This window comes from Hypomesus nipponensis, chromosome 2, assembly GCF_054491055.1.
Source record: "Hypomesus nipponensis isolate SF chromosome 2, ASM5449105v1, whole genome shotgun sequence".
In the NCBI taxonomy this organism is placed as follows: Eukaryota; Metazoa; Chordata; class Actinopteri; order Osmeriformes; family Osmeridae; genus Hypomesus; species Hypomesus nipponensis.
Window position 1 is genome coordinate 6,179,737 of NC_140362.1, and position 26,937 is coordinate 6,206,673.

At 38.9% G+C, this 26,937-nt stretch overlaps 2 protein-coding genes across 2 annotated transcripts; one reads left to right on the forward strand and one right to left on the reverse strand.

Annotated features, from left to right (window-relative positions):
• Positions 1-258: 258 nt before the first annotated feature.
• On the reverse strand, positions 259-2,597 carry kiaa1143 (KIAA1143 ortholog). The gene is made up of 3 exons (XM_084703917.1): positions 2,374-2,597; positions 1,378-1,519; positions 259-1,223 (listed from the first exon to the last, which is right to left on the reverse strand). The coding sequence occupies exons 1-3, from the start codon at positions 2,479-2,481 to the stop codon at positions 1,030-1,032; spliced, it is 444 nt and encodes a 147-aa protein (XP_084560043.1). The 5' UTR covers positions 2,482-2,597; the 3' UTR covers positions 259-1,029.
• Positions 2,598-5,096: 2,499 nt separating this feature from the next.
• Positions 5,097-23,992, forward strand: LOC146300586 (transmembrane protein 42-like). The gene is made up of 3 exons (XM_084703916.1): positions 5,097-5,468; positions 22,881-23,027; positions 23,105-23,992. Exons 1-3 carry the CDS (start codon positions 5,247-5,249, stop codon positions 23,240-23,242), a joined length of 507 nt encoding a protein of 168 aa, XP_084560042.1. The 5' UTR covers positions 5,097-5,246; the 3' UTR covers positions 23,243-23,992.
• The last annotated feature ends 2,945 nt before the right edge of the window (positions 23,993-26,937 follow it).

Here is a 26,937-nt window from a genome sequence, read left to right on the forward strand (position 1 = left end):
AGATTATACTTTGATCGCACATTATTATTACTGATTATTAGTTGTTAAGGTGATAGTGTCATATTTCTATTGTTAGTTCAATTGCTCTACCAGTATGGGCCAGCAACCTTTTCAAGACCTGTGAAGAAAGTTATAGCTTTTCCTTTTGGTTTAGAACATTTCGTTTTTTACCTTTCATGAAAGTTATTCATATTTCAGTATTATTATTACAGTTGTATTACATTGCACATTTCATGTCAGATAAAATTGCATAATAACTTCAGATTAATAAACCTGTCCATATTTTAATAAACTTTCCTTGAAAATAGTCTGTAGTCTTGGTGTAATAATATTATGTGTAGTCTGTAGGCAACAACCCTGGGCCTCATCTTTTATATTGTTTGTTTTCATTGTAATACAATCATGTTGCAACACAGAGCCAGAAAATGTTATCATGAACAGTCATTAGTCTATCATTGGTGTTGAAATGGCTAACATTGCAATTTGATGTCTGTATGAACCAGTGACATTCTTTTCCTCAAATTGTAACACATCTAACCATTATAATATTAAAAGTACAACACAAAACGCTGGTAAGTGATTTGATGATGGATTTAAACAGGTATAACATTTGTCTGTCACATTATTGATCTTAGGAAACTTCTAAGGATCTTAGAAAAAATCTATTCAACAAAAATGCATTAAATAAAAATGTGGCAATTCAATAATGCCTTATTTAATTCTAAATGCTGCTGTCACAGCTCAAACCTATACATCTAATGCCTTACTGAATGCAACTTATAACATGATTATTGTTTACATATCCTATAATGTTTTCCTGTATTTCTTTGATATAGAACTCAACTATCTGGCTTATCTTTATAACATTTGTAGTTCTAGAGTTATATTTCAGTTATTACAAACCAGATACTAAATGCCTAGCAAAGAGGACTGGCTAGTGATGTGTACATTGAGACCAACAGAAAGGACTATCAGTTCTATTCCCGATGAGATGTCACTCGTCTGAAATCTTCCATTGATCAATACCATCTAGTCCTCTTCCTCATCGTCTCCCCCAAAAGACAAAAGACTGTTGTTCTTTACTTTCTTTCCTGACTTCTCCTTCTTATCCTGTCCACTCTTTCTCTTCTTGTTAGAGCTTGCAGTGATGCCCTGGAACTTTTCAGAGAGGTTGTTTGTTGGCTTCTTGAACACTATCTTCCCGTCTGCTGCAGGCTCCTCCTCTGTGGAAAGGTGGACCAATCAAATTTTACTGTTAAACTCATACTGTTTCATCAATACTCAAAACTACAATATATCTTAAGGATCATATTAAAATAGCTTTGACATGAAGGCCCTGTACATATGATACTGTGAATCCTGATCCATTTATCTTACGTTTTGTGACACTTGCAGTGCCATTCTTTATCTTTTTTACTTCGTCAGCACTGAGATCTCCTGTTTTTAAGACAACGACTTGTGGCAATTCATCCTCATGATCACTCCCACTGTCATCATCCAGTACTGGCATCTCTTGGCGCTGATGAGAAAGAGTAAATTATTTGCAATATAATATTTTGACTATATGGCAACATATAGATTACAATGGCTCAACATCAACTAATATTTAATAATCACTGCAAGAGTCACGAATGTGTCACAATAAATAGCATGTCAATACAATATGCCAGGGGTTCCCAATCCTGATTCCAATGAATGGGTCGTAATCTAGTTATGCAGAAACATGCTAACGACCACTCATTTGAATCAAGTGTGTTGGAACAAGGAAACATCCAAAACATGCAGGGCAGGGAGGCCCGAGGACCAGGATTGGGAACCCCTGCTATATGCAAAAAAATCCAGGATGACCTAGCTACTATGCGGTAATTTGATTGCTCCATAAACTGTTTGCACAAAGACACTCGTATGCATTTCGTAGAAACGCACTTCAGTCAATACAAATACGCAAGTGTAAGCACACGTTTCCTTACACTTATACAAACCAACACAAAACAAGCCAACACACTTATCTTGGAGAGTACAGCGATGCAGCTAGTTGCTAGCTAGCTAGTTATATCGATTATGCAATGGTAAATACCAGTATGCAGCTTTTATATTAAATAAAAGTCTAAGTTTTGTTGGGCTACTTGCATACAACACAAAACTCTGCGGTAGATAGTCTATAGTTGTGATCATTTGAATTTGAAACCAAAATGTAGCCTCTGTCGTTTTTTGTTTTTAATAACATGATTTTTTCTTTCATATCGCAGCCATTCCCAAATGCTTTGGATTAATGTCGGATATGTTTTCCAACAGTCAGTCTAAAGCCGATAATCTGAGCAAATTAATACCTGAAATTTCGAAGAACAATGTAGTTTGCTTGGGTGCCACTACCTTGGCATCAATTGTGGGTCCTTCCTGGAAACCAACATCATCCTTGAACTTCTTCAAAAAGGTTGGCTCAGCTGGCTTAACCCATGTAACGTTGCTTTTCTTGTTCATCGTTAGCTTTATAAAATATACGGACCACAATATACTTTGTTGTCTTGACTGTTTATTTCACCTCGATGACAGACTAAAACAGCGTCAATTAGGAAACTCTTTTCCGGTAGATTGAAAAAGAGAATTTCTAAATAAAGGTCACGAGACAAAATCTTCTTTGTATGATTGGAAAGTGAAAAGTAAACTTTCGTTCCGAATCTTTTACTAAATACACAATATATATTTACAATGATCAACTAAATAAAACACTGTTAAAGATAATATATTTCAGATCAGTAACTCTTAAAATATATTGTTAAAAACTAGATTGTGTGCCCCATTAATATTGGTCTGACAGGATTTCCGGAAGGTGAATAATTAATGCTATTGGAAAGCTTATAGGCCTATATAGCAGGGGTTTTACTACAGCATACATTGATACTGAGTGGTGCATTGATACTGAGTGGTGGAAAAATTGGTGTCTGGACTAGTGTTGCTTTCGTCAACGAAAATTATGACTAAATATCGTCGTCAACTAACCTTTATCACGTGACGAAAATGAGACGAGACGCAATGCAAATAAAAACGGGACGAAATGTGGTTTACAAAATAAAAGAAAAACAAGACAAAATGTTACATTATTTTGTCTTGTTTAGTTGCGTTATTATTATTAGCCATCTCATGAGGCTGTGGTTAATGTGTCTCATTTTATCGTTAGCTTTAGACGTTAGCTTTAAACGCTAGCCACTGGACCCAAAAACGACTGAGACAAACATGTGTGACTATGGTGTGTGTGTTTGTTTGTGAGAGTGTAAAGTGGGTTAACATGTGACTAGTGTGTGTACTGTGTGTGTGTGTATTTGTTTGCATGAGAGAGTGTAAAGTGGGTTCTTAGTTCCTACCTGACTGACTGCATGTGTACTGTCCCTTGTTGGCCAAATACTGTAGCTAGTTTTGTCATTCACAATCACACTGAACTGAATTTGGCATCAACAACATGACTTTGAATAACTTATTGTAGATCAATACATACATTTAAACCAATGGTTTTGGCATTAACTGTCCAAGCACTCCACCCAGCTGTTCGCCCAAGCACTTGTCCTCTCCAAGTTGGACTACTACAACTTGCTGCTGGCCGGTCTCCCAGCATACGCAACCCGTCCTCTTCAGAGGATTCAGAACGCAGCGGCACGCCTGGTCTACAATCTACCCAGACGCCCCCATGTTACCCCGCTCCTCATCTCATTCTACTGGTTACCCATCACGGCCCGCATCAGATTAAAAACCCTGGTACTGACCTTCCGAGCAGTGTACGGGACTGCACCCAACTACATCAAGTCTCTCCTCCAGCCTTACACTCCCACCGGCCACTTACGGTCTTCTTCAGACAACCGGCCTGATGGTCCCACCGCTCAAGACCGCCCGGTCCCAACACAAGCTCTTCTCCTGTCTGGCCCCCCAGTGGTGGAATCAACTCCCCACCTCCATCAGAGACACTGACTGTCTCCCCACCTTCAAGAAAAGGCTCAAGATGCACTTGTTCCGGGAGTACAACGTTGTACTCCGGTGGTACTTCTGGTGGTACTCGGAATGGTTTGCTGGACCCGATGTTAGTTTCCTTAAGGATAGCAATGACTCTTGCTTAGAGACATGTTGCTATTGTTGGTTAGTGGTAACGGATTTCAATTGTTGTACTCACTGTGAAGTATTTTAGTTACTGTTACTTGCTTTTCCACAGGTACACTTGCACTTATAGCGATTCATGTTGTTTAATTATAACTTGTTTAACTACATGCTCTTATGGTTCTTCCCTTTGGCACTTATTTTGGTTGTTCACAATGTGTGCTTCATGTTTTGGCTACCTGTTTTGGGGGCTATCTTGTTGTTATTATCAGTGACCTATGCCCTTTGTAAAGCTCTATCTTGGAAGTCGCTTTGGATAAAAGCGTCTGCTAAATGAATAAATGTAAATGTAAAATTAACATGCCTCCCGAGAATACTACTTAGACTACTTCTGTTTTGATTAAAAAGAGACAAAAATAAAATTTTCATTGACTTAACTAGACTAAATGTCATCAGTTTTCATCGACTAAAACAACACTAAATGTTATCAGTTTTCGTTGACTAAAACTAGATGAAAATATACATGGATAAGTCTGACTAAAATAAGACTCAAATGCTCAGACTTTTAGTCGACTGAAACTTGACTAAAAAGAGTATGAACGTGACTAAAACTAATAAAAACTAAAATGATAGCTTGACACAAAGACTACACTAAAACAAAAAATCTAACAGGCCGCCAAAAAACAACAGTTTTGGACCTTCAGGACAGTGACACTGAAAATAGTACACATGTGCACCCAACATGGGTCTCCCACACCTGTGTAGATGTTAAAGAAGGTCGTCTCCCCACCTACCCCCACTTTGGAAATGCCAAGTGTCTTATTTTACATATCGCTAGTTTAAATAACCAGTCTGAAATGTCTTTTTTATAACATTCTACAAATTTTTATCACGATAACTTACAACTTATTAGTGGCATGCCATCCAAATTCATATTCTGGCACATTTTAGGCTACGCTCTTATTTTGAAGGCAACTTTGCAAAACCGGAAAAGACAGACGCCATTGCCTACGAGCACTGAGTTCGTCATCATTAACTGCCCGCTGTAGTGTACCTTCATCATGTAACGAATCCATACCTGCATGGGAGGTAGAACGACTGGAAATACTTGATATGATTCATGTGGAGAATTCATGCTGTAATCGGGCTGTAGGCTTTGGGTTATGAGAGAGCAGAGGTCAGACACAAGCACCGATTGGAATATTACTTACTCTACATCTCTAAACATGACCTCAGGAACATTCTACGCATTACTGGCTGGCTTCCTTGGTGCCTTTGCCTCCTCATCAGCAAAGCTATCCCTTGGGGCAGATTACCTCAGAGAGATATGTGAAACAGGAGTGAAAAATTGGCCTAATCAGAGTGACACAACTCTCTGTGAAAGGGTGAGATCATTTACTACTTCGTTCAACTGACGGAGAAGAATATTGGGGGAGCTTTTCAGAACTCGTGTCAGAACTCTGAAACTTTGAAAGACACAATTTGAATCCCCATAATGTAGAAAGAACAGATTTGCAAACTGGCAATACAAATTTGCAAGCTAGTAATACACATTTGAAAGCTTTAGACATGTGAGTTGACATGTTAACATGTTTTAACGTTTGTAAGCATAATAATTCAGTAACGAGTGTTCAAAACGTGTTTCTGCTGAGTTTCTGAGAGTTCTGATCAGGGTCGACAGTGTGGCATGTTGCCACGCCGTTAAAGATGTGAAACTCTGAAAACGGAGACAGATTAACCATGCTGGGTTAGGCACATTTTATGAAGCTAGCTATTTTAGTTTGTTTGACACGATTCAAACCAAATATCCCACCCCCTCCCGCCTCTCCCACAAACCCACTGTAACGCGCATTGATACCACTCTTGGTCTGTGTTGCCTACTTTGTATGGAAGCAAATCGTGACCAAAATTGAAATGAAAATGCATTTCCAGAAATGGGTCCGTGTACTTTGAGGCCAATGGATTTTCGTTTTAACATTAGAAAACCAAAATCGGGAAACAAGGTGTTCCCCGATTACCATTTAGAAATAGGAAAACAACCCGTTATCTGATTTTCTTTGATGTGCTTAAACATGAAAATCGGGAAGTAAAATAGTGTATGGAAATATTATTTCTCAATTTTGCATAGATTTTTGTGTAGTGACCCGGAAGTTGCTCCCACTAGCTTGAGTCATTCTGGTCCACATATTCAGGATGTCAGCAGAGGGCGCGCTGCCATTTGTACGAAAGCAAATCAGTGACATCATGTTTTGAATTTTAAAAAGGCATTGAATACTTAATATTGAAATCTAAACAACACCGAAATTCATATCTGAATATACATTTGAATGAAAGAAAAAAAATCTGACCCAAAAATTCAAGACTCGGAAATTCAGGTTGCTCAAATTTGAGCCCCCTAAAAAATTGGACCTTAAAAATTTCAGAGCCTATTAAGGGTGCTTTCACACCTATTAGTCCGTTTGCTTGGTCCGAATCAGTGGATGAGTTGCTACTTTGTTGCATTTTTCATTAGGTCCGGTTAGTGTTCACACGGTCCTGTTTTAAGCGAACCAATGTTTGAAAAAAAACCTGACATTTAAAAAAAGCTATGACACGCGGTCATACAGGTTGTTAATCTATTGGACAGAAAATGTGTGAGGGAAAATCACTTCCTTGTCACGAACAACAATGGAGCAACAGCAGCGTATTGCGATCGCAATACTATCTTTAATTGTTATTTGGTGTTGCACGACCACGTTTTTTGGGTTGCTCGTTGGTCTTTTACTCAGGATTATATCCAGGTTATCAAACCATGGGAATGATATGTTTTCGTCTGACGAGCTACCACTTTTCCATAGAACATCACGCACTTTTAGCTGTCTAAATTTGTAACTTTCAACCAACATTGGTCCACTGTGCAATATTGACGCTTTATTTCAGTACCTAGGCCTATATCAATAAATCATTTAAATACCTCGCTACTCTGTCTCCACAAGTATCTCTGCAATATGATCATCAGACCATATTTGCCGTTGCTTCACTTCATCATTGCCCCACTTTCCCTCAACTAATTTCGCTGCTAATGAACGGCTGTCTCCGCCAAGTGTAAATTCCTTTTTCAACCCACAATGCACTACATTTTGGTTTGCTTCCTGGAATAGGTCAATATTAAGTCCAATTACGTTCACACCTAAAGCGAACCGAACCATGGTTCACTTGGAACCGGACCGAGTCCGATCTTTTTAGCGGGACCATGGTTCGGTTGTTTGGTCCGCACTAGAGTTCGAATGCGTGTTCTCACCTTTCCAAACGAACCGTACTTTCAGAGAAAACGGACCATGGTCCGATTGAAACGGACCAAACATGTCAGGTGTGAAAGCACCCTAACTTTGAGCCTAAAAATGTATATCTTAAAAAATGTAAGTGTTATGGAACAATAAGTTCATTGTAATCAATAGGAAATCATTGTTTAAATAAGCTATGATTGGTATGATTTGTGTTTAGTTATGCATTGTGTTTGTGAATGATGTTATAATTGAGATGTCTGGTAAACCTTTTGAATATAAAGCTTTCTTCAATTAAAACTGTACTTATAGAGAATACAACAAGATCTGTAAAGCAATACCGGTACCATTATTGAAATGAGTTCAAAGCACATTGTGATATGTAAGAATAAGACCAAATGTTTTTATTAATAATGGTACTTTATTTGACAGTAAATGTAATAATACATATATTAGTGATGCTTTGAAATCTAAGCTTTTTTTATAACAGAGGATTATGCGTACGGGTTCCGAATATGGTTGCATTGTACATAAAAAAAAAAAACGTTTCAAATTCATTAAATGGCCCATTTCCCCAAAAGTCAAAGAAACTCACTTTAAAATAATTTATAAAATATATCCGGTCGCTGACTTTCTTAGAAAAATATTCAAATTTGGTGTAGAACCACAGAATGTTTAATATAATATGTCTAATATATATACATTTTAAACAGGCTTTGGTAGAACCTTCTTTATTTTGTGAGGTGGCTGATGAGACTCTGGAAACATGCTTCAGTCCGATGTAATCAAATTTTGCATTGAGGCATTTATCGTTCATCTGCTCTCCAATGTGCCCTCTGCTGACATCCTGAATATGTGACTGTCAAGCTGTGTCAAGATTTCCACACACTATATTACTTCCCGACTTCCATGTTTAAGCACATTAAATCAGATAACGGGTCGTTTTTTCGTTTTCCGTTTTTGTTTTCCTATTTCTAAATGGTAATCGGGGAACAGCTCGTTTCCCGATTTTGGTTTCTAATTTTAAAATGAAAATCCATTGGCCGCAAAATACACAGACTTTTTCATTTTAAGAATGTGGCTGCATTATTTGACTCATAAATAAAATTAGTAATCAATCATCCTATTTGCATTTTTATTTTCTTCTTTAAGACTGCTCATTCTTTCACTTAATTAAAATGAAAACGAAAAAGACATTTGAAATTTAATTTTCAAAATATGCCCCAGCAAGTAGATACCAAAATTCAATTTGAAATTTAAAATTCAAAAATGAAAATGCATTTCCAGAAGTGCGTTTTCATTTTAACCCTTGTGCTGCCTTCGGGTCACATGACCAAAAGGTTCATAACGAACCATTGTTGTGTTTACCCAATTTTACCCAATACAAAGGCAAATAAAAATAATTTTCTTTTAACCTTCGCAATGTGGGGGGTCTGAGACAGCCCAACAGTTAAAAGAAAATGCTTCACTTTGTTTTTGTATGTGGTAAAATTGTCGCAAACGAAGGTGGGTCACAATGACTGATGGGTCAGAATGACCCGAGGAGAACACAAGGGTTAAGAACGTGGCTGCAAAATCGTGACCACAATTCAAATGCATTTTCAGAAATGCATTTTCAAGAACATGGCTGCAAAATCGTGACCACAATTCAAATTCAAATGCATTTCCAGAAATGCTTTTTCGTTTTCGTGTTCTGCCTGCAAAGAACTGCCCATAATTCGAAAACGAAAATGCATTCTGAGCGGCGCGGCAGAGTGACGTCAGTAGCCTCTCTTCTTCAGCTCCCTGCTGACCGAGCTACCCATCTTGTTCGGTAGGGGGCGGTGTGCACATACGCATTGCATTACATGACAAAATTTGCCGGGAAATTGACTGAATTGCTGGGTCTTTAGAGGACGCATCACAGAGCATTGCGCTCCCTCAAATTGTGCAGACACTGATAGAATTACCTGAGCTGGTAGAAACTAATAATATATCTGAGTCTGATGCCCGTGACCGAGTAGAATAAACTGAGTTGCTAGTTGTTTGAAGAAGACCCAGATCATCTGGGATAGCACACATACGTCTTGCCGACGTCGGCCCGATGTGTAGAAGATACGTCGGCAAGATGTAGTATGGAGATAGTTGGTATTTGATCGAAACTGACTTCCAGACGATGTGTGGACGATGAATCAAATCACATCTGACCGCACTACAGATATATTCTGATAGATAACTCCTTATATGCTGTTAAATACTAGGCTATACTATGTCCGATCTCTCAGAAAGCAAATATTTCACTATCCATAACCGATATGAAATGTCACTTAGCAAATGAACATAGCCTATAAGCTGAACATTGACTTTGATAGGAATAAGGAGACAATGAAAAATATGCTTGACCATCCAAAATTGGCTATTAGCAATACAGTAGCTAGCTAGCGTGACTTGATTCAACCTGGATTTTCTGTGTGGGTATTATAATTAAGAGGCACAATTGAAGTTAATGATTTTATATCAGGCTGGATGTTGATGGCATCAAGCTCTTAAAAGAACTCCAACACAGAAAAGAAAACAACGAAACATAAATATATAGTCTATAGCTTTGCCAGTTGTTCCACGTCTTCCATCGGTCTCCGCCGCCCTCCGAGTCTGTCTTGACTCACTTGGTAACAGTAACTGCCGATTTAGGCAAAGGACAAGACACAAGTTTTTACAAGTTTCATAAGCACTTGCTCCATACTGTTCCTCCATCGAGCAACTGAGCTTTTGTTCTGAGGTAAAGTTTGGTCGTTCTGAAATCGTCTACTTGTCCCTGTGAAAGCAAGCTGTTTCACCTTTGGCCTATTTCAGACAAAATCTGAATTTCCGCAATCTGAATCTGAATTTCAAGAATCAGAATTCCTGCAATCTGAATTTCAAGAATCTGAATTTCTGCAATATGAATTTTTGAAATGTGTATTTTTGGATACAAATATTTCAGTTTTATGAAATTCGACACACAAATATTTCAGATCTTTCATATTCAAATCCAGATACTTTTGTCAGCTTTCTAACTCCATAAATCCGTTGCTTTGCATCCTCCGACGGATGGTCTGGTGGCCTACGCCGAACAGCTTTGTCCTTTATTTTTAAACCATTTAATAAATAGTTTTCGATGGACTCGAACGGGATGTGGATGGTTGGTCGTCCCCGTCCCATTCGAGGCTCCACAGCATCCAGCCGTTCCAGGACTGAAGAGAGGTTTACTATGGCAACCTCATTAATGTGTACGTCTGTGACCATAGACATATATATGTCTATGTCTGTGACAGCAGAGTATGCAGCCAAGCTCTCTGTGACTTGTTCTACTAGGTCACGGGCATCAGACTCAGATATATTATTAGTTTCTACCAGCTCAGCTAATTCTATCAGTAGCCGACTGTTTGGGTTCGTTTATGTTGCATTTATCATTAGAGACCAACATGGTCTTCGGGCACACTTTACTGTATCTCCCCCACACATAGCATTTCACTCCACTCACTTTCTTCCAACATCAGAACCACACACCCCTGTCACAATAAAATCCCTCAAGAAAATACCTTACAAGTATCTGCACAATTTGAGGGAGCGCCATGATCTGTGATGCGTCCTCTAAAGACCCGGCAATTCAGTCAATTTACCGGCAAATTTTGTAATGCAATGCGTATGTGCACACCGCCCCCTACCGGACAAGACGGGTAGCTCGGTCAGCAGGGAGCTGAAGAAGAGAGGCTACTGACGTCACTCTGCTGGGCCGCTCAGAATGCATTTTCGTTTTCGAATTATGGGCAGTTCTTTGCGGGCAGAACACGAAAACGAAAATGCATTTCTGGAATTGAATTTGAATTGTGGTCACAATTTTGCAGCCACGTTCTTAAAATGAAAACGCATTTCTGGAAATGCATTTTCATTTTCGAATTTTACATTTCAAATTGAATTTTGGTATCTATTTGCTGGGGCATGTTTTGAAAATTAAATTTCAAATGTCTTTCTCGTTTTCATTTTAATTAAGTGAAAGAATGAGCAGTCTTAAAGAAGAAAATTAAAATGCAAATAGGATGATTGATTACAAATTTTATTTATGAGTCAAATAATGCAGCCACATTCTTAAAATGAAAAAGCATTTCTGGAAATGCATTTTCATTTGAATTTTGGTCATGATTTGCTTCCATAACTTTGCGGCCAATGGATTTTTGTTTTGAAATTAGAAAACCAAATTCGGGAAACGAGCTGTGACAGGCTCTGATACAATTGCTAAAGAGCAATCGATCCTCGATGCAAAATTTGATTACATCGGACTCACTGAAGCATGGTTCCAGAGTGTCATCCAGAGCCTGTTTAAGGAGAGCCTGCCTACTCCCTATTAAGCCCCATTGGACCGAATTTTGTTGCAGTTCCACCAGAGTTCCACTGGGAGCGATTGCGATCGAGTGCAAAATGAATGGGAGTGAAACGAAAATCCGTTGGCCGCATAATACACGGACCCCTTTTCCACCGACACGTTTTGGGTGCTGGTTCAGAGCCGGTGCTAATCTCAATCCAGTTCTTTCTCTTTCGACAGCCTGAGAACCGGTGTTGGGCCGAAATCTCACTCCCCCCCAGAATTCCACTCCCCTACGCGTGAATGTGTGCACTGCCTTCCCAGCGTATTGCTATGCGTAGATTGGCGAACCAAAGCAAGTAAAATGTTAAGCCTAGGTTCCCTCGTTTTAGGCTTTGAGGAAACTGTCAGTAGGCTATTTTATTCATGTGTCATTAAATTATAAGTTATGTTGCGCTGCACTTGAGAGCCTATCCGATTTGAGTGAGGGGAAGTTATTTTCATATTCCACATTCGTCTCTCATTCGGAAGACGCTACTTTGCAACGTCGAGTTAGGGACCGGGTGAAAATTGCCCATACATTTGAAAATAATTATGACTTTTATAATATTTTTATGAATATAAAACCTCAAACAAACAGCAGAGTATTCCAACAATGTCTGGTACACTTCCACAGCCTTTACTTTCAAACTTTTTTTTTTTTGTTTTTTTTTCTTTTTTTATAGAAAATCGCTAACCTCAAAAATAGCATGAAATCCTCGCTAATCTCAATATCTTTTTCGAAATTATGTCAAAAAATCTCAGATATACACCATATTATCATAATAATGTTTGATCTACTTCCACACCCTTTACTTTTTCAATAATGTTTTGAATACAATTCCAATTAATCGCTAATCTCTGAAAATAGCATGAAATCTTCACTAATCTCAATATCTTTTTCAAACTTCTGTCAAAATATCTCAGATATACACCACATTATCCTAATAATGTCTGACCCACTTCCATACCCTTTACTTTTTCAATAAAACTTTTTTTTAAATGATAGAAAAACTGCTCATCTCTCAAAATAGCATGAAATCCTCGATAATCATAATTGGTGTTTATTCGCCATGAAAGTTTGCACAGACAAGGAATTTACTTTGGCAGGAGAGCCTACCGAGGCAGCCATTTTCGGCGCCAACTAGAAAGGTTACAGCATAACATGAGGAGAGAGGAGGAGAGAAAAAGGCAACCCCCAGACAATGCTCCTAGAGGAGTACAGTGTGGGAACAGGCAAAAACCTCAGCACATAAGCCCAATAACATTTACAAAGACACATGCAATGGGGAGTGGGGGGGGGTAGACAAGCAGCATCTGGACCTGCAGCCATGGTAGGCGCAGGACACAGACCCGCCAGCCACCCAGGGGAAACACGCCCTCGACCTAGGCCACAATCAGTCCGAGTCACCCTATGCAGGCAAGGAGACATCCTTGGTCATGACCCAGGTAGATTTGAGCCACTGCTCAAAGACCAATCTTTAAAACCTTTTCAGAAATGTACTGAAAAATGTCAAATATACACCAGATTATTCTGTCTGGTCTACTTCCTCACCCTTTACTTTTTCAACCTTTTTTTAAAATAAATACATTGCTAATTTCTGAAAACAGCATTAAAGTTGTGCTAAACTAAATTCTGACCAATGGTCACACAGCTGCATTTACAACCAGGAGCTAGCCTGTGGTTTTATTGTGACAGCATAACCAACGTGTATTTGGACCAATATGCTTTCCACCAAATGCATCAGTGGACAGCCAGGAAGATGGACATGAAGGGACCAGGAACTCTGTGTGGTCCTTCATAGGAGATCAAAGTCCACTTGGGGACCAGGTCCAACATTGTCACACCAGCATCCAGGTTGAAGACTCTGGACAGACCTGGTAAACCCAAGCGAGTAGTGCGGGTGAGATTGGACTGTTTGGAGGAGGCCCCTCAGGGCTACAGACTGCGACCAAATGGTTGCATTTTGCGACCAGTTTTTGAGACAGTGCGAGCATTTTTTACAAGCACTCGCGCATGTGCGACCTACAAATTTTGAATTTATTGGGTGTGCACAATGTCAGCACACGTTAGCAACAACGCATAGATCGACGTTCTAGTAAGACAGCGATATCAGCATTCCTTCTGCATTAGTACCGTTGCTAAAAGTCCAGGAAAGTTGAGGCTATTTTTTACTAGCTTCCTACGAACAGTGGGTTCCCCTTCGTTATTTTGGTGAGCAGTTTCACTAGCCCTTCTTACCCGGCATCATGGAGCCTAGCAGCTAAATACTTATTTAGCACTAGCGTTGCTACTGTATCCCTGGCTGTGTTTGAGTTGTTGCGCTGTTAAACTCAGGAAGTATCGTGTTGTGGTGTTGGAGGACTGATCGAAAGGTGCATCTTACATTTAAGTCATACTTGCATGTACAGTACGTAATGTCACATTAAATAATGTATTAAACTCAAGCTTATGGTGCGTCGCTGTAGATCAGTTGTAAAAATGACAGTAAAAAACGGATCCATCTGCAACCGACGCAGGCACACCCCACAATTTCCCCAGAAATTGTACCAGGGGCGATTCTAGGATCAGACCTTTAGGTGTGCTCAGCCCCCAATGACAGTGACATGAATAAAGTGCCTTGCAAAAGTGCTAAACGTAAACCCCCTTGCTAATATAAATCCCTAATTTCAATGGATAACAATTAATACATTTGTGTATTATTATGCAAAATATTGAATGAATTAAAAAACTAAGGATGTCCCTTTCTTCATGAACTACCAGCATCAATTTATAATAAACAATATAAAAATATATATTAATATTTTTAGAGATAAAATTTAAGGGTGCTTGAGCACTCCTAAAAAGGGTCTAAAATTGCCACTGAATTGTACCCTCTCTAGTTACATTAATTAATGCATTGCAGGTCAATGCATTGCAGATGACCGTGGCGTTATAATTAATCTGCAGAAGCCACAATGCAGAAGATGCTACCGTGTTCTTCAGATCAAGGGAGGTAATACTTCCAATTTAGCTAAGCAACTGAAAGATCGTCATCCAGATTTGTTTAAAGAATTCAAGGTGAGCGGTTCCAGAAGAGGCGCAGCACCGATGCTAACATTTGGCATCATACAAAATAAATCAATGTTCCTTGTGGTCGAAGTGTCAAGTTCAAGTACATGGAATCTTTGAAAATCCTCTTTTTTTTACCATGGTATCGAAATTGGCATCGAGAATTGTGTTATTTTACTGGTATCAGCACCGACTACTGAATTTTTTGTATCGTGACACTCTTTTTCGACCCATATTTGAATGGTCTGGCAGGAAAAGGTTAAGTTGGTTTGGGCATCTGGTAAGGATACCGTTAAGTAAAGGGTGTGGAAGCAGGCAAAGCATTATTAGAATAATCTGGTTTATATTTGAGATTTTTCAGTAACATTTTGAAAAGATTATTAAGATTAGGAAGTATTTCATGCTATTTTCAGAGATTAGCAATTTTCTATCATTCTTTAAAAAATATTATTGGAAAAGTAAAGGGCGTGGAAGTAGGCCAGACATTATTAAAATAATCTGGTCTATATTTTTTGACACAAGTTTGAAAAAAATATTGAGATTAGCGTTGATTTCATGCTATTTTCAGAGATTAGCGATTTTCTATCACTCTTTTAAAAACATTATTGAAAAAGTAAAGGGTATGGAAGTAGGCCAGACATTATTAGAAATATAGCTGCAAGCAGCGATGGGGGTTCCCCCGCAAAATGGCAAAAAAAATTACAATGTAGAAGGTCAAGAGTTGGACAACAAGAGAGCAACATGACTTCATGTTTGGCCAACAACAATAGGCTGAATGGGAATTTGAACTCACAAGCTTAAGGTTACAAGTCAGTCTCTCTTTCCTGTCTGCTACACACCAACTGTTGAGATTTCATGAATAAAAAGGGCAGAGTATTACCTTTGGTTAGCTTTGAGACAAAGGTTAAGAAACGGTCGACATTTCAATGTCAAATTGCACATGCTTCAGAATGATGTCTTTTCAAAGCCAATAAGGTTTGAAAAACCATCAATCAAAATGATTGCCCTGACATTTTAGGAGTAGAATTATTATTATACAATATTGTTTACACACTGCCAGTGAGCGAGCCGAGTCTGTCTCTGAGGCTAAGTCAAAACAATGTACCCCTGGGACGCAGTCTCACTCCACTTGCAAGTTTTCCACAAAGCACAAAAATAATCTGAGCATGTGGCTAAAAGCACAATTCCAACATCTCCTAAAGGCTGCCCTTCTCGTAATTTTTGGTGTCGACCAAACTGTAAAATGGTTAACTTATGAACACGACCAAAACATGGCTGCCGTCTAAGCCTATGCAGTCTCCCTGGCGCATAGGCTTATTACTGACTTTCAGGGCCCAAATCAAAATTCTGAGCCAACAGGTCTGTGGGGAATCGCTTGTTCTCCTAAAAGCTGCCCTCCTCTACCTTTCTGATGAATTTGCCGAGATGCTACATGATTCACTAATTACACAGACAGAAAAAAGCTAGCTACTTTTCGAGTTTGGTTTTCCGTCACTCCAAACTCATGATCTAAAGGTCTCAAAGTGCTCAAACCTTCACCATAATTCAAGAGTAGTGTACTTTCACGAACCCAATCATTGATTCTAGCAAAAAACAACAACGGCCGCAGAAAAAAAAAAATATATATATTCGTAACGGCGAGCTGCGATTCGAAGCTAAATGAAACAGGAGCTAAAGACCAAGGGTGGGGGCTTGGTCAGCACACCATTTCTAAAAAGGATGTGTGTGTGTCTCGCCAAGCTCACGCGTGTGTCAAGTACGGTGACCTCCTGTCCCACTTTGCGCTGTATCGAACAGCATTTTCAATATGCGACGTGCAGGACAAGGGGTGAAAATGCTGTGCAACACAACGCAAAGCGGGAAAGGTGTCAAGAAGCAGGATGAGCCTGTGAGAATTTGGAGCATGCGCTGTGGAGCAATTCAATTGAATTCAATCATATATTGACATACCAAGTCCAAATTATATTAGATGTATTGACACAAAGATATTGAGGCAATGTGGACATTTACATAATTACACCCCTTTCAGCCATTTTGTATTGCATTTCTTATTCCATGTCACCCGATGTAAAGATATGTATTCTACACACATGTAACACATTTCAAGTCGATTTGATCTATGGTTCATGAGGAGAAGGGTTCTGAAGGTTGTACCAAATGTGGACAGTACAAGAAAATTCATAAGTCTGACAATATGGGTCCTTGAGGCTTTTTTGTTCCCCATGAGAAATAAGGCATGTTTACCAATTTCCAGGCATTTTAGAGCAATGGGGCGCTGGGGAAATCACATAGACTTTGGGCGTACATGGGTTACTAGCCGTCTGGGAGTAATGAGTGACCTGTTGTATCATTGGGCCAAATTGGAAAAAATCGGTTCCAGGACTTTTGGAGCTATTGGGCCATTTAGCGGAGAAATATAATAATAAGAATACTAACAAAAACAATACCCTAATAAGAAGAATACTAACAAAAACAATAGGTTTCCTCCTTCCGGAGGAACCCTAATAAGAATACTAACAAAAACAATTGGTTTCCTCCTACCGGAGGAACCCTAAATATAGCTGCAGGCAGCAATGGCGGGTTCCTCCTTAACATTGCAAACCATTACCAAATTGACATGACACAGACACGTATTTCATACATGTACACAACATTTCAAGACAATTGGATCAATGGCTGATTTTAAGTCATTTTCTGAAATTCTTCACAAATTGTCACTGTAGAGAAATATCCATGCTGCCGACGTTCTTGATACTCTTTTGCTCCCCATGAGCAATATAAGCGTACCAACTTTTAGACATTTTGGACAACCAGGGTTAAAATGCCACCCTTTTGAAAGTGACAACTTTGAAGCGTGTTCTGTCAGGCCACCTGTGCTCTGGTCAGGCCCATCATGCAGAGATCCATTCTTTAAAAGCTTTGATTACAACAATAACTTTATGAAAGGGAAGATACACTTTAGTAAAGGACGTGTATGTAATGTAAGGACGACAATTACATTAAGGCCTATAGTTATAATTATATCAGTGTTTCCCCTAGGATTTTTTTTAGCAGTGGGGGCAGGTCTGTCCGACCCCTCCCCCCCCTCCCCTTCGGCCGAAATAAAGTTCTAACCCTATATTTTGGAGTAGGTTAGTGTAATAGTCTAATAACAAATGTAATATTGCATATTTTTTTGTCCTATTTTCCGTAAAGCAATACAGTTAGGCTACTTAAAGTATGTTCTAACTGGCAGAGATATGCTGCCAACTAATAATTGACGTAACCACTTGTAAATGTATTGTAAATGGTCAGTAGCCCAGCCTATCGATCAAGGTACTCGAAAGCATGTACACTGTCGGCTTCATTTGATCTTGATAGGCTAAGCATTCTTTAGCAAATAATAACAATATACCCACTATTAATTAAAACTACTTCAGCATAATAATGCACCTAAAATGCAAACGTGAGCAAGGGCAGCAATCGCTATCGAATCAACAGGCATGCAATTATGCTAGCAGGGGAAGAATACAAACAACGAAAATCACCAGTTAACTTAAATTTGCAATAACTGTAGACTAATACAATAACAGGGTTTAATGAACTGAAAACATAAGTTATACGACTTACAGTTCTCAAAGATGCACACACGCAATCTCAACTGCGCTGTGAAGCACGGGTCCTTGCTATTCTCCGACATGCACTCTAACAATCACTGCATAGACGGCCTGTCTTGTACAGCCCTATTTCTGATACCGTGGCGGCAGAAATTTAGCCGTGGCGGGCCACCACGACAAAATCAACATAGGGGAAACACTGTATATACTAATATTGTATACAATATAGCGATAATAATTCACCAACATTTTGAACAATTTTATGCTCAAAAACTTTGTGGGAACAGTTTGGAGATGGCCCCTTCCTGTTCTAACATGACTGTGCATCAGTGCACAAAGCAGGGCCCATAAACAGTCTGGTGTGGACGAACTTGAGTGGCCTGACCTCAACCCAATACAACACCTTTGGGATGAATTACAGCAGAGACTGCGAGCCAGGCGCTTGTTCGACATCAGTGTTGAAATTCACAAATACACTTCTGGAATAATGGTAAAACATGTCCATAAAACTCTTAAACCTTGTGGAAAGCCTTCGTAGACGGGTTGAAGCTATTATAGCTGCAAAAGGTGGGCCTATATCATATTAAATCCTATGGTTTAAGAATGGGATGTCACTCACGTTCATGAGCGTGTAAAGGCAACCGAGCAAATACTTTGGCAATTTAGTGTACAAAATAGATACAAATATAAAATGTTATCAAGAGATATATATACTATTTGATATAAGAACTATTTGACAACAATAATGTTTAATGTAACTGGCCTTTCTAACAGTACAACTGGGCCCAGCTTGGCACCCCAATGGTCTAGAACATCCCATAGTTGCATTGCGAATCAAAACAAGAGCCTTTTCATTAGTCCCAGTGGCAGACTCGTGCTGTTTGAGGTTGTCAAATATCACCAGACATGGACTTCTACCTAAATTGACATGCACTAACTCAGAGCAATGAGTTTCAACAACCATTAGCACAGTTATTCAATTTGTTGACTCTGCTCTTAATGCAAGACTATGTTTAAGTTATTGTCTGAAATTCTTTGTCGGCAACTGTTTATGGAGGAACCCTCCCTAACCAAATTGCTTCGGTCATGCTTTCTTAAAAGTCTAGTCCTTAGTTTAGATGTGCCAAAGAAGATGATAACATGACCAAGCTGTGTTTGGTTGATTCAACTCTATAGTTCTGAAGACTTTCTGTTTTTTTTTTTACAGTAGAATTAGCTGTGGCCAAACTAACCACAGAATGCCTACTAGTCTAAAATGGCTACTAGACTAAGGAGTAAAGGTGGGAGCTTGGTACTGTTGGGGGCATGTACTGTTATGGTTTTTGAGTCAAACAACTTGCTTTAAAGTTGCAATTCCAACTTTAAATGGTTAAAAGAGAGAATTAAACCTAGAGGTTTAAAAGGCTACGTTTGTCTAAACAAACTACAGACAGGATTTGGGGAAAAAGCTCTAGAAATTAGCCAAGCATACATATTTTAAATATTCACAATGAATCCACTTTTCATCTTACATTGAACTATTTTTCAGATTTGTGGGGCTGGTCGTTATAGGTTCTAGAGGCTTTTTTGTTCCTCATGAGAAATAAGGCATATGTAATGAATTTCAGAATTTTGGGACAAATGGGATGCAAATGGCATCACTTTGAAAATGGACAATTGGGGGGTGGCCGTAGCGCCACCTATGGATAATGGTGGGTCATTTGTGGTGTGGTAGTTACTCATGGCCTATACTATCAATGTTTCAGGAATTTTAGAACTTTTTACCATTGCATACAAAATCAGAAATGCAATACCATCAAGATCCACAAGGCCTTTGCTAGAGACTAAGGAATGAGTGGGGGCTTGGTCAGCCCACACTGTCCTGAAATGTTGCTTGTGCGTCTTGTCAAGCCCGCGCGTGTGTCAAGGGAAGGCTGAGTGTGTGAGGATTTGGATCATACGCGGGCAGGAGAGGGAGAGAGGATTTAGCAAAAAAGCTCTGAAATTAGCCAAGCATGTATATTTAAAATATTCACTAAAACCATCTTACATTCAACTTTTTTTCAGATTTGAATACTAAACATTCTCAAGAGTCTTCATATGAACTAGTGATAGTATCACAGTATCCGTTTTAGACCGGTGGATGTGTAAAGCATTATTTTAGCGTTGGCAATCAATTTGATTTGCTTTATATCAGTCATTTTTTAAGATATTAAGTCAATTTTTCACATGGGAACATGTTGTAGTGTCCTCCACCGATATACCAAGTTTGGTGTTGATACCTCAAAGATTTGCTGAGATTTTACCCAACTTCCTGTTTGGTTCCTTTGTTGATGATTTTGATTGGCTGTACCGGACAAACGATTTTGAAAATTAAAATTCCAGTGATAACTTTTGTGAGGCTCAGTCTGAAGATCATGTCTGGCAATTGTGAAAAAGATTTGACCAAAAATGTAGGAGGAGTAGCGAAAAAACGTGTTTCCTTAATCTTTATTGTACAGAAAAATAACCGAATTCGTGAAGAGAGAGAGTATGCAATGGAAGATTTCTTATATAAGTATATCTATTACTTCAAATTGAAAACGGAGAAGATATTTAGAGTAAAGACAAGTTACTTTACATCTGTGTTCAATATCGTCAATTAGAAGTAAAAACTTTCCAGTTACGAAGCTTTTGTTCTTAGGATTAACGCCAGCTGCAGCAAACACTTACCCCAGACCTGGTTTGGCTGTTCGTGACGGTCAGTTATGACAGTCGCGCCTCGATTTTTGCAGATTTCTCTAAAACTTGCAAAAATAAAAACGATCTAGCTAGATTATGTACACTTTAAGCTCAATGTAGCTACATACCTTCTTTGGCTGATTTGGTCGATTGTGGAAAAAAAGTCAAACCGTTATTAGTTATGGAGAGCCATCACGCTAGCTCGATTATGAGAAATGTAGCTAGAATCCACACCTCAAACAAGTTAACCTAGACGCAAAACTGCACGTCCAATCCAAAAAATAAGGATATTTTCCAAGACCCAAGACTCTGCCGAAACCATTGTTATCCTTTATGTGTCTGTGCGGTTAGAAATACAACTCTTAACAGTTTCCAAGACGTCACCCAATTCTGCTTTCACGGTGCGTGTCTGTTTGGTTGCCACGGTGATGGCGTAGCTGTGATTGCTAATGAGCTGGGCAGAGAGAAGCACGAATTTAGCTGGAATCCACACCTCAAACAAGTTAACCTACACGCAAAACTATACGTCCAATCCAAAAAGTGATTTTCCGAGACCCAAGACTCTGCCAAAACCAGAGATGTCCTTTATATGTCTGCCCGGTCAGAAATACGACTCTACCGGCAGTTTTAAAATTGTCTTCCGTTCGGAACCCTAATAATGTGGTCTATATTTGAGATCTTTTGACACAAGTTTAAAAAAGATTGAGTTTAGTAAAGATTTCTGGCTATTTTCAGAGATTAACCATTAATTGGATTTGTATTAAAAACTTAATTGAAAACGTAAAGGGTGTGGAAGTAGGCTGGTGGAAAAAAAGGGGCTGCTGTGTGCAAAAAATCTTCACAGAATTGAGAAGAATTTCCAAACAATCCGTGTACCCTTCGTTCTTTAATTTTTCCATTTCAAAACCAAACCAGACTTTGGTGATTTTGGCAGAAAAAATGTGACAATGTGTTTTTTATGTGACAATTATTTACCTCGGCAACTGCTGTCGACACATCTACTTCCAACTGCGCATCAGATTTTCCCTGCTTGAGTTTGTGACCATCACAAAATCTTTGCACACTCATCTCTGAGCACCCACGTCCCACGCCAATGTTTGTAAGGTGCTGTGAAATGTCAGCATGAGTCAAATGTCGTCTCAACATATCACTAATTATATCAGTTTATGCCTCAAGAGAAGCCATGCTAGTCATTCAAATCACCCCGTCAGATAATTCAAAAAGATTACCCGCCAGGTCATTGCCTAGGTTTTCCAGGTCAACAGCATGACCAGGTGGCCCATCCTTAAGAATTCATTTGAATGATGTTCTCTCATTATTGCATTTTCCCTTTTTTTATGAATCCAAATAAATATGCATTTGATACATAGAAACATGAAAAGGGTCAATATTTTTTTTATTTATCCTAAATTATATTTAAAAAACTATCTACTTTTCATTCAATTAGTGAGTGATTTTTGGAAAATCAAATACCACTTGTTTTTTGTTTTTCATTTCACTTTCAAAAATAGAATAATGAATGAACGCAAAAGTACACGGATTCCAAACCCGTATTATAATTCCCGATTTCTATTTACACGAGCATCAATGAAAAACGTTTTTTTGTTTTCAGTTTTTACTCGTTTTTCTCATTTTAAAAGGAAAATCCATTGGCTGTGAAGTACATGGTACCCGAATCGGAATCATTTCTTCATTCCTTTTTCAATTGAGAAACCAAAACCAAAAAACGAAACTGGGTGTGAGAGAATGGTGTGTAAAACATCTGTATGTTTTACCTCAAGTATATTATGACCATGAGTGAATAACAATGCAGCTCTGTGTTCCAGCTTCATATCCCACTACACCTGCTGTGTGGAGGTTTTCTGTTCATATGCAACACAGTGATGTGGACCTTCTTTTCCAAGGCCCTCAGACACTCCTTTTCCTCAGCCAGGGCCACTGTTGCTACTACTGCCTCCAACTTCATTTCTTCTGTAAGTAACACACAGTGTACTAAATGCAGAGGACAGCCATTTGAACAAAACTTACACTGTGTATGTGTTTTATTCAGACTTTCCTAGGTAAACTTCTCTTTGGAGAAACCCATACAGCACTTTGGTGGGTGGGCCTCTCACTCACCTTATCAGGGTTACTGGTTCTCCATGGTTGCCAAGCTGAAATTCAGCAAAAGGACAGGAAGGACCAATAATGGATGGCTTTCTACGCGTCCAGAGGAACCATAGCCTGGATAAAGAGACTGACTACACTCCTAAGAAAATGTTTTTGAAGTGGATTACAATGTGAGATTGCAAAGATAAGATGGTTGGTCTACTTGGAACCAAAAGCCATTGTCTTCATGAAGCAACTATGCTGAAAGTTGTCGCCATTACACCTGTTCCAATAGGGCCTAGGTGTAACTCGGTTTGGCCTGTAATGCTGGGTGTCACCATGCCCCCATCTCTCATATGCTAAAATCTGGAGTTTCTGGAGGTAGTCTCTGTTTGATGGGTCTCACACCTCATTGTGTAACGTACTGTCGCATTGCTAGTCATATGTTGATAAGTAAGGGTCAAGATGTGGTCTGATTGTTTTTTCTTGGGTGTAAAAGGAATTGTGAAGCATTGTTCTGTGGATTCTTAATTTCCTGAAGCCTGGCTTGTCCTTCTCCTTCTTCACCTCATGCTTTCTCTCTCTGATTTACAATAATCATTGTAGAGTTGGTAAGATTTAAAGCCTTCATTTTGTAACATGTTTGCCTTGTAATTGATTTCATTCATTTGCAATGTTATTAAATATATGTTCCCCCTACTTTGACTATTCTTGCTCTGATTTAACCCATAGAGTCAAAGAACTGTAATTATACTGGTATTGTTTTGGTTGTTTGGCCAATATTAAACCCCCTATAGGCCCCTAAATGTCCCCACTGAGGATTAATAAAGTTATCAATCTAATTAACTAACTGACTGACTACAGGCCTATTTCTAACTTCTGAAGTCTCATTTATAAAACTGTGCGTGGGATTCTTACTAAAAGTGTACGTACGCCCAAAAGCCTTAAAATGGCGTACGCACACAAAAATTCAGATTTAGAAAACCGTGCGTACGCACATCTGTACGTAATGTTCCCTTTATAAATCACAGATTACCCACAAGTATGCGTACGTGAAGCAGCATTGTACCCCGCCCTGAACACGCCCATTTTTAAACAAATGGTCAATGCAAAGCACCTCATGAATGCTAATCTAGTATCTCATCCTGACCCTGGCATGCAATTGTTCTTTACGGTGAATCATGGCACATGACAACTTCTCAGACACTGTTAGCCTATCGGTGGAGCCCGAAAACTCTGAAATATTGGTGGTAGATCACCAATTTAAAAAACAGTGTGGGTGATACCGCGAGTCGAGATACAATTTGAAAACAAAAGCTTTTTGTTATGAACAGTAGTCTATTTAAGTCTGGACTGATAATGAGGACGTAGAGTGAAGCGATTGCGCGGGATCTTAACGACTGTATTTCCAGTTTTTGACATATGATGGATGATATATGCACATTAAATACATATATTTAGTTATACACTGCGTTCTGCAGTTATTTAAAGGTAGGATATGTGATGTTATCTGCATTCCATGCAGTCGGGAATTTCCCCCTCCTGCACTCCGGTAGTGGACAATATGATGGTGAGACAGCGCTGAAATTTGATTTAAAATTGGAGTTAGATTGAACAAGGTGTTTATGGAACAATTATCACTCAGTACAAGCTCAAATAATACTGCTGGATTAAATCATCATGATAATGATGAAATTTAGTGAAAAAAACGTGTGTGAGGAAAACAAAATATATAAATATTACGAGTAATCGTTCTTTCCGCATTTACTTTCTGCAGTCTGACTACAATACGGTAATCCGCGTCGCCAATTCCAACTGTTTCCAAAATGTGCGTAGGCCTACGGGAGGGTCAGAGTTTGCGTGGAGGACTGCACATTGTCCCGTCAAGTTTGTTTTTTATAAATCACAACCTTTGCGTGGAAAGTGGCGTACGCACATTTTCAGCCCCGTTTTGTGCGTATAAGCTGTATAAATGAGACCCCTGCTTTCTTGGCCAAAGTCCTTGAATGTGTCATTTCCTCCCAGCTTCAAGACTACACAAATTCCTTGAGCCATTTCAAACTGGCTTTAGGGCTGGACACAGAGTGAGAGTAAGTAATGAACTCAGGTCAGCTGATACTAGAGTCAACAATATTCTCATACTCTTGGACCTCAGTGCTGCTTTTAAATACTGTCAGGGTGACAAAGACGTTGCTCTAGTGCCCCACTGCTGTGGAATGCCTTGCTAGAGGTACTGAGAAATGCCCCTATCCTTGACAGTTTGAACAAAATACTTATTACATTTTGCATGTACAGCTGTTTTGTTGTGGTCCCTGTGTTTTTATTCAGTGACCTAACTGTAGTGCCTGACCTTTTGGGGGTATTGTAGTTTTATGGTGTTCCCTGAGTTTTTTTTTACACTGACTTTTTCAAACAGTTTTGAAATCTTGACAACACATATAAGTTTGTGTTTTAATAGGCTTACACTTAGTGGAACGATTCCTGGAACGGCAAGAACTTATTACAGGTTTGGTTTTGGGGGTTTTGATTTAAATAGTTTAGAACATTAAACATTAACACTCTTGAATACTGATAAGAAGACACTCGGTATGTTTCATTAATAGTGTACATATTTTGTGTACATACATACATATTTTCTTTTTGCAGCAACTACACAGACCTGTATGCGCCTATCGTCATTGATGACGATGATGACAAAGATTCTAACTAGTTCTGTAAGTTCTGTCAAAGAAACAAATAAGGCATCTTCTAAAGAGCCTATGTGAGTCATGAGTGCATTCCTTGCACAGAGTAAGAGTAGTCATTAAATGAAAAACATCACTGTATTAAGAAACTCCAATGTCAGTTACTGTGGCAAGAAAAACTGTTGTTGAAAAATAGGTCCAGTAGAACGGTCTTTTTGAAAGGCCTTTTTGAATGTATTAAATGTAGCTTATTGTTTTACTAACTGCCTAGAGTGTGTCCTAAGGACTCAAAATCAAGTGTTATGAATACAATTTATGAATATGGCTGCAAGCAGCAAGGCGGGTTCCTCCGCAAAATGGCAAAATATAAAAAAAATGTACAATGTGGAAGCCAAACGACTTCATGTTTGGCCAACAACAATAGGCTGAATGGGGATTTGAACTCATGAGCAAAAGGTTACGAGTTAGTCTCTATCCTCTCTGCTACATAACACCTGTTGAGATTTTATGAATAGAAAGGGCAGAGTATTACCTATGGTCAGCTTTGGGACAAAGGTTAAGAAACTGTCTACAATCTCAAATTGCATGAAATTGCACATGGTACTACTTCAGAATGATGTCATCTCAAAACCAATAAGGTTTGAAAACCCATCAGTCAAAATGGTATTGTATATATTGACAACGATATTGAGGCAATGAGGACATTTACATAAATACAACCCTTTCTGCCATTTTGTATTGCATTTCTTATTCCATTTCACCCTTTACAAAGACACATCTGCCTACACACAACTTCCATCCATGCTGTTTCCCTCTCTCCCAGCACAGGTCATGTCAAAGGAGAAATGCTGCGGTGGCCACATGAGGTTTAGGGTAGTCCAAAAACTAACCTCCCACAATTGACACATTTTTCCCAAGATGGCTGAAAACAGCAGATATTGTAACTCTTCTTGAGTTTATCTCTTTCCAGAATCTCAGTCAATGCACAATTAACAATAGTCATATGGGCAACCGGGCTACAGCAGAACTCATGCTCAGCTCCTTGTGAGAATAGTCTATGGCCATATAGCAGCAGACTCTCTGGTCCTATTAAAATACACAACATGCACAA

Coding starts and splice junctions, on each gene's coding strand:
- LOC146300586 (XM_084703916.1), top strand. CDS start 5,247: ATGAGAGAGCAGAGGTCAGACACAAGCACCGATTGGAATATTACTTAC. Junction 5,469..22,880: donor ACACAACTCTCTGTGAAAGG/GTGAGATCATTT, acceptor TCTGTGTTCCAG/CTTCATATCCCACTACACCT. Junction 23,028..23,104: donor CCTCCAACTTCATTTCTTCT/GTAAGTAACACA, acceptor TGTTTTATTCAG/ACTTTCCTAGGTAAACTTCT.
- kiaa1143 (XM_084703917.1), bottom strand. CDS start 2,481: ATGAACAAGAAAAGCAACGTTACATGGGTTAAGCCAGCTGAGCCAACC. Junction 1,520..2,373: donor GACCCACAATTGATGCCAAG/GTAGTGGCACCC, acceptor CTTTCTCATCAG/CGCCAAGAGATGCCAGTACT. Junction 1,224..1,377: donor CACTGCAAGTGTCACAAAAC/GTAAGATAAATG, acceptor ACCTTTCCACAG/AGGAGGAGCCTGCAGCAGAC.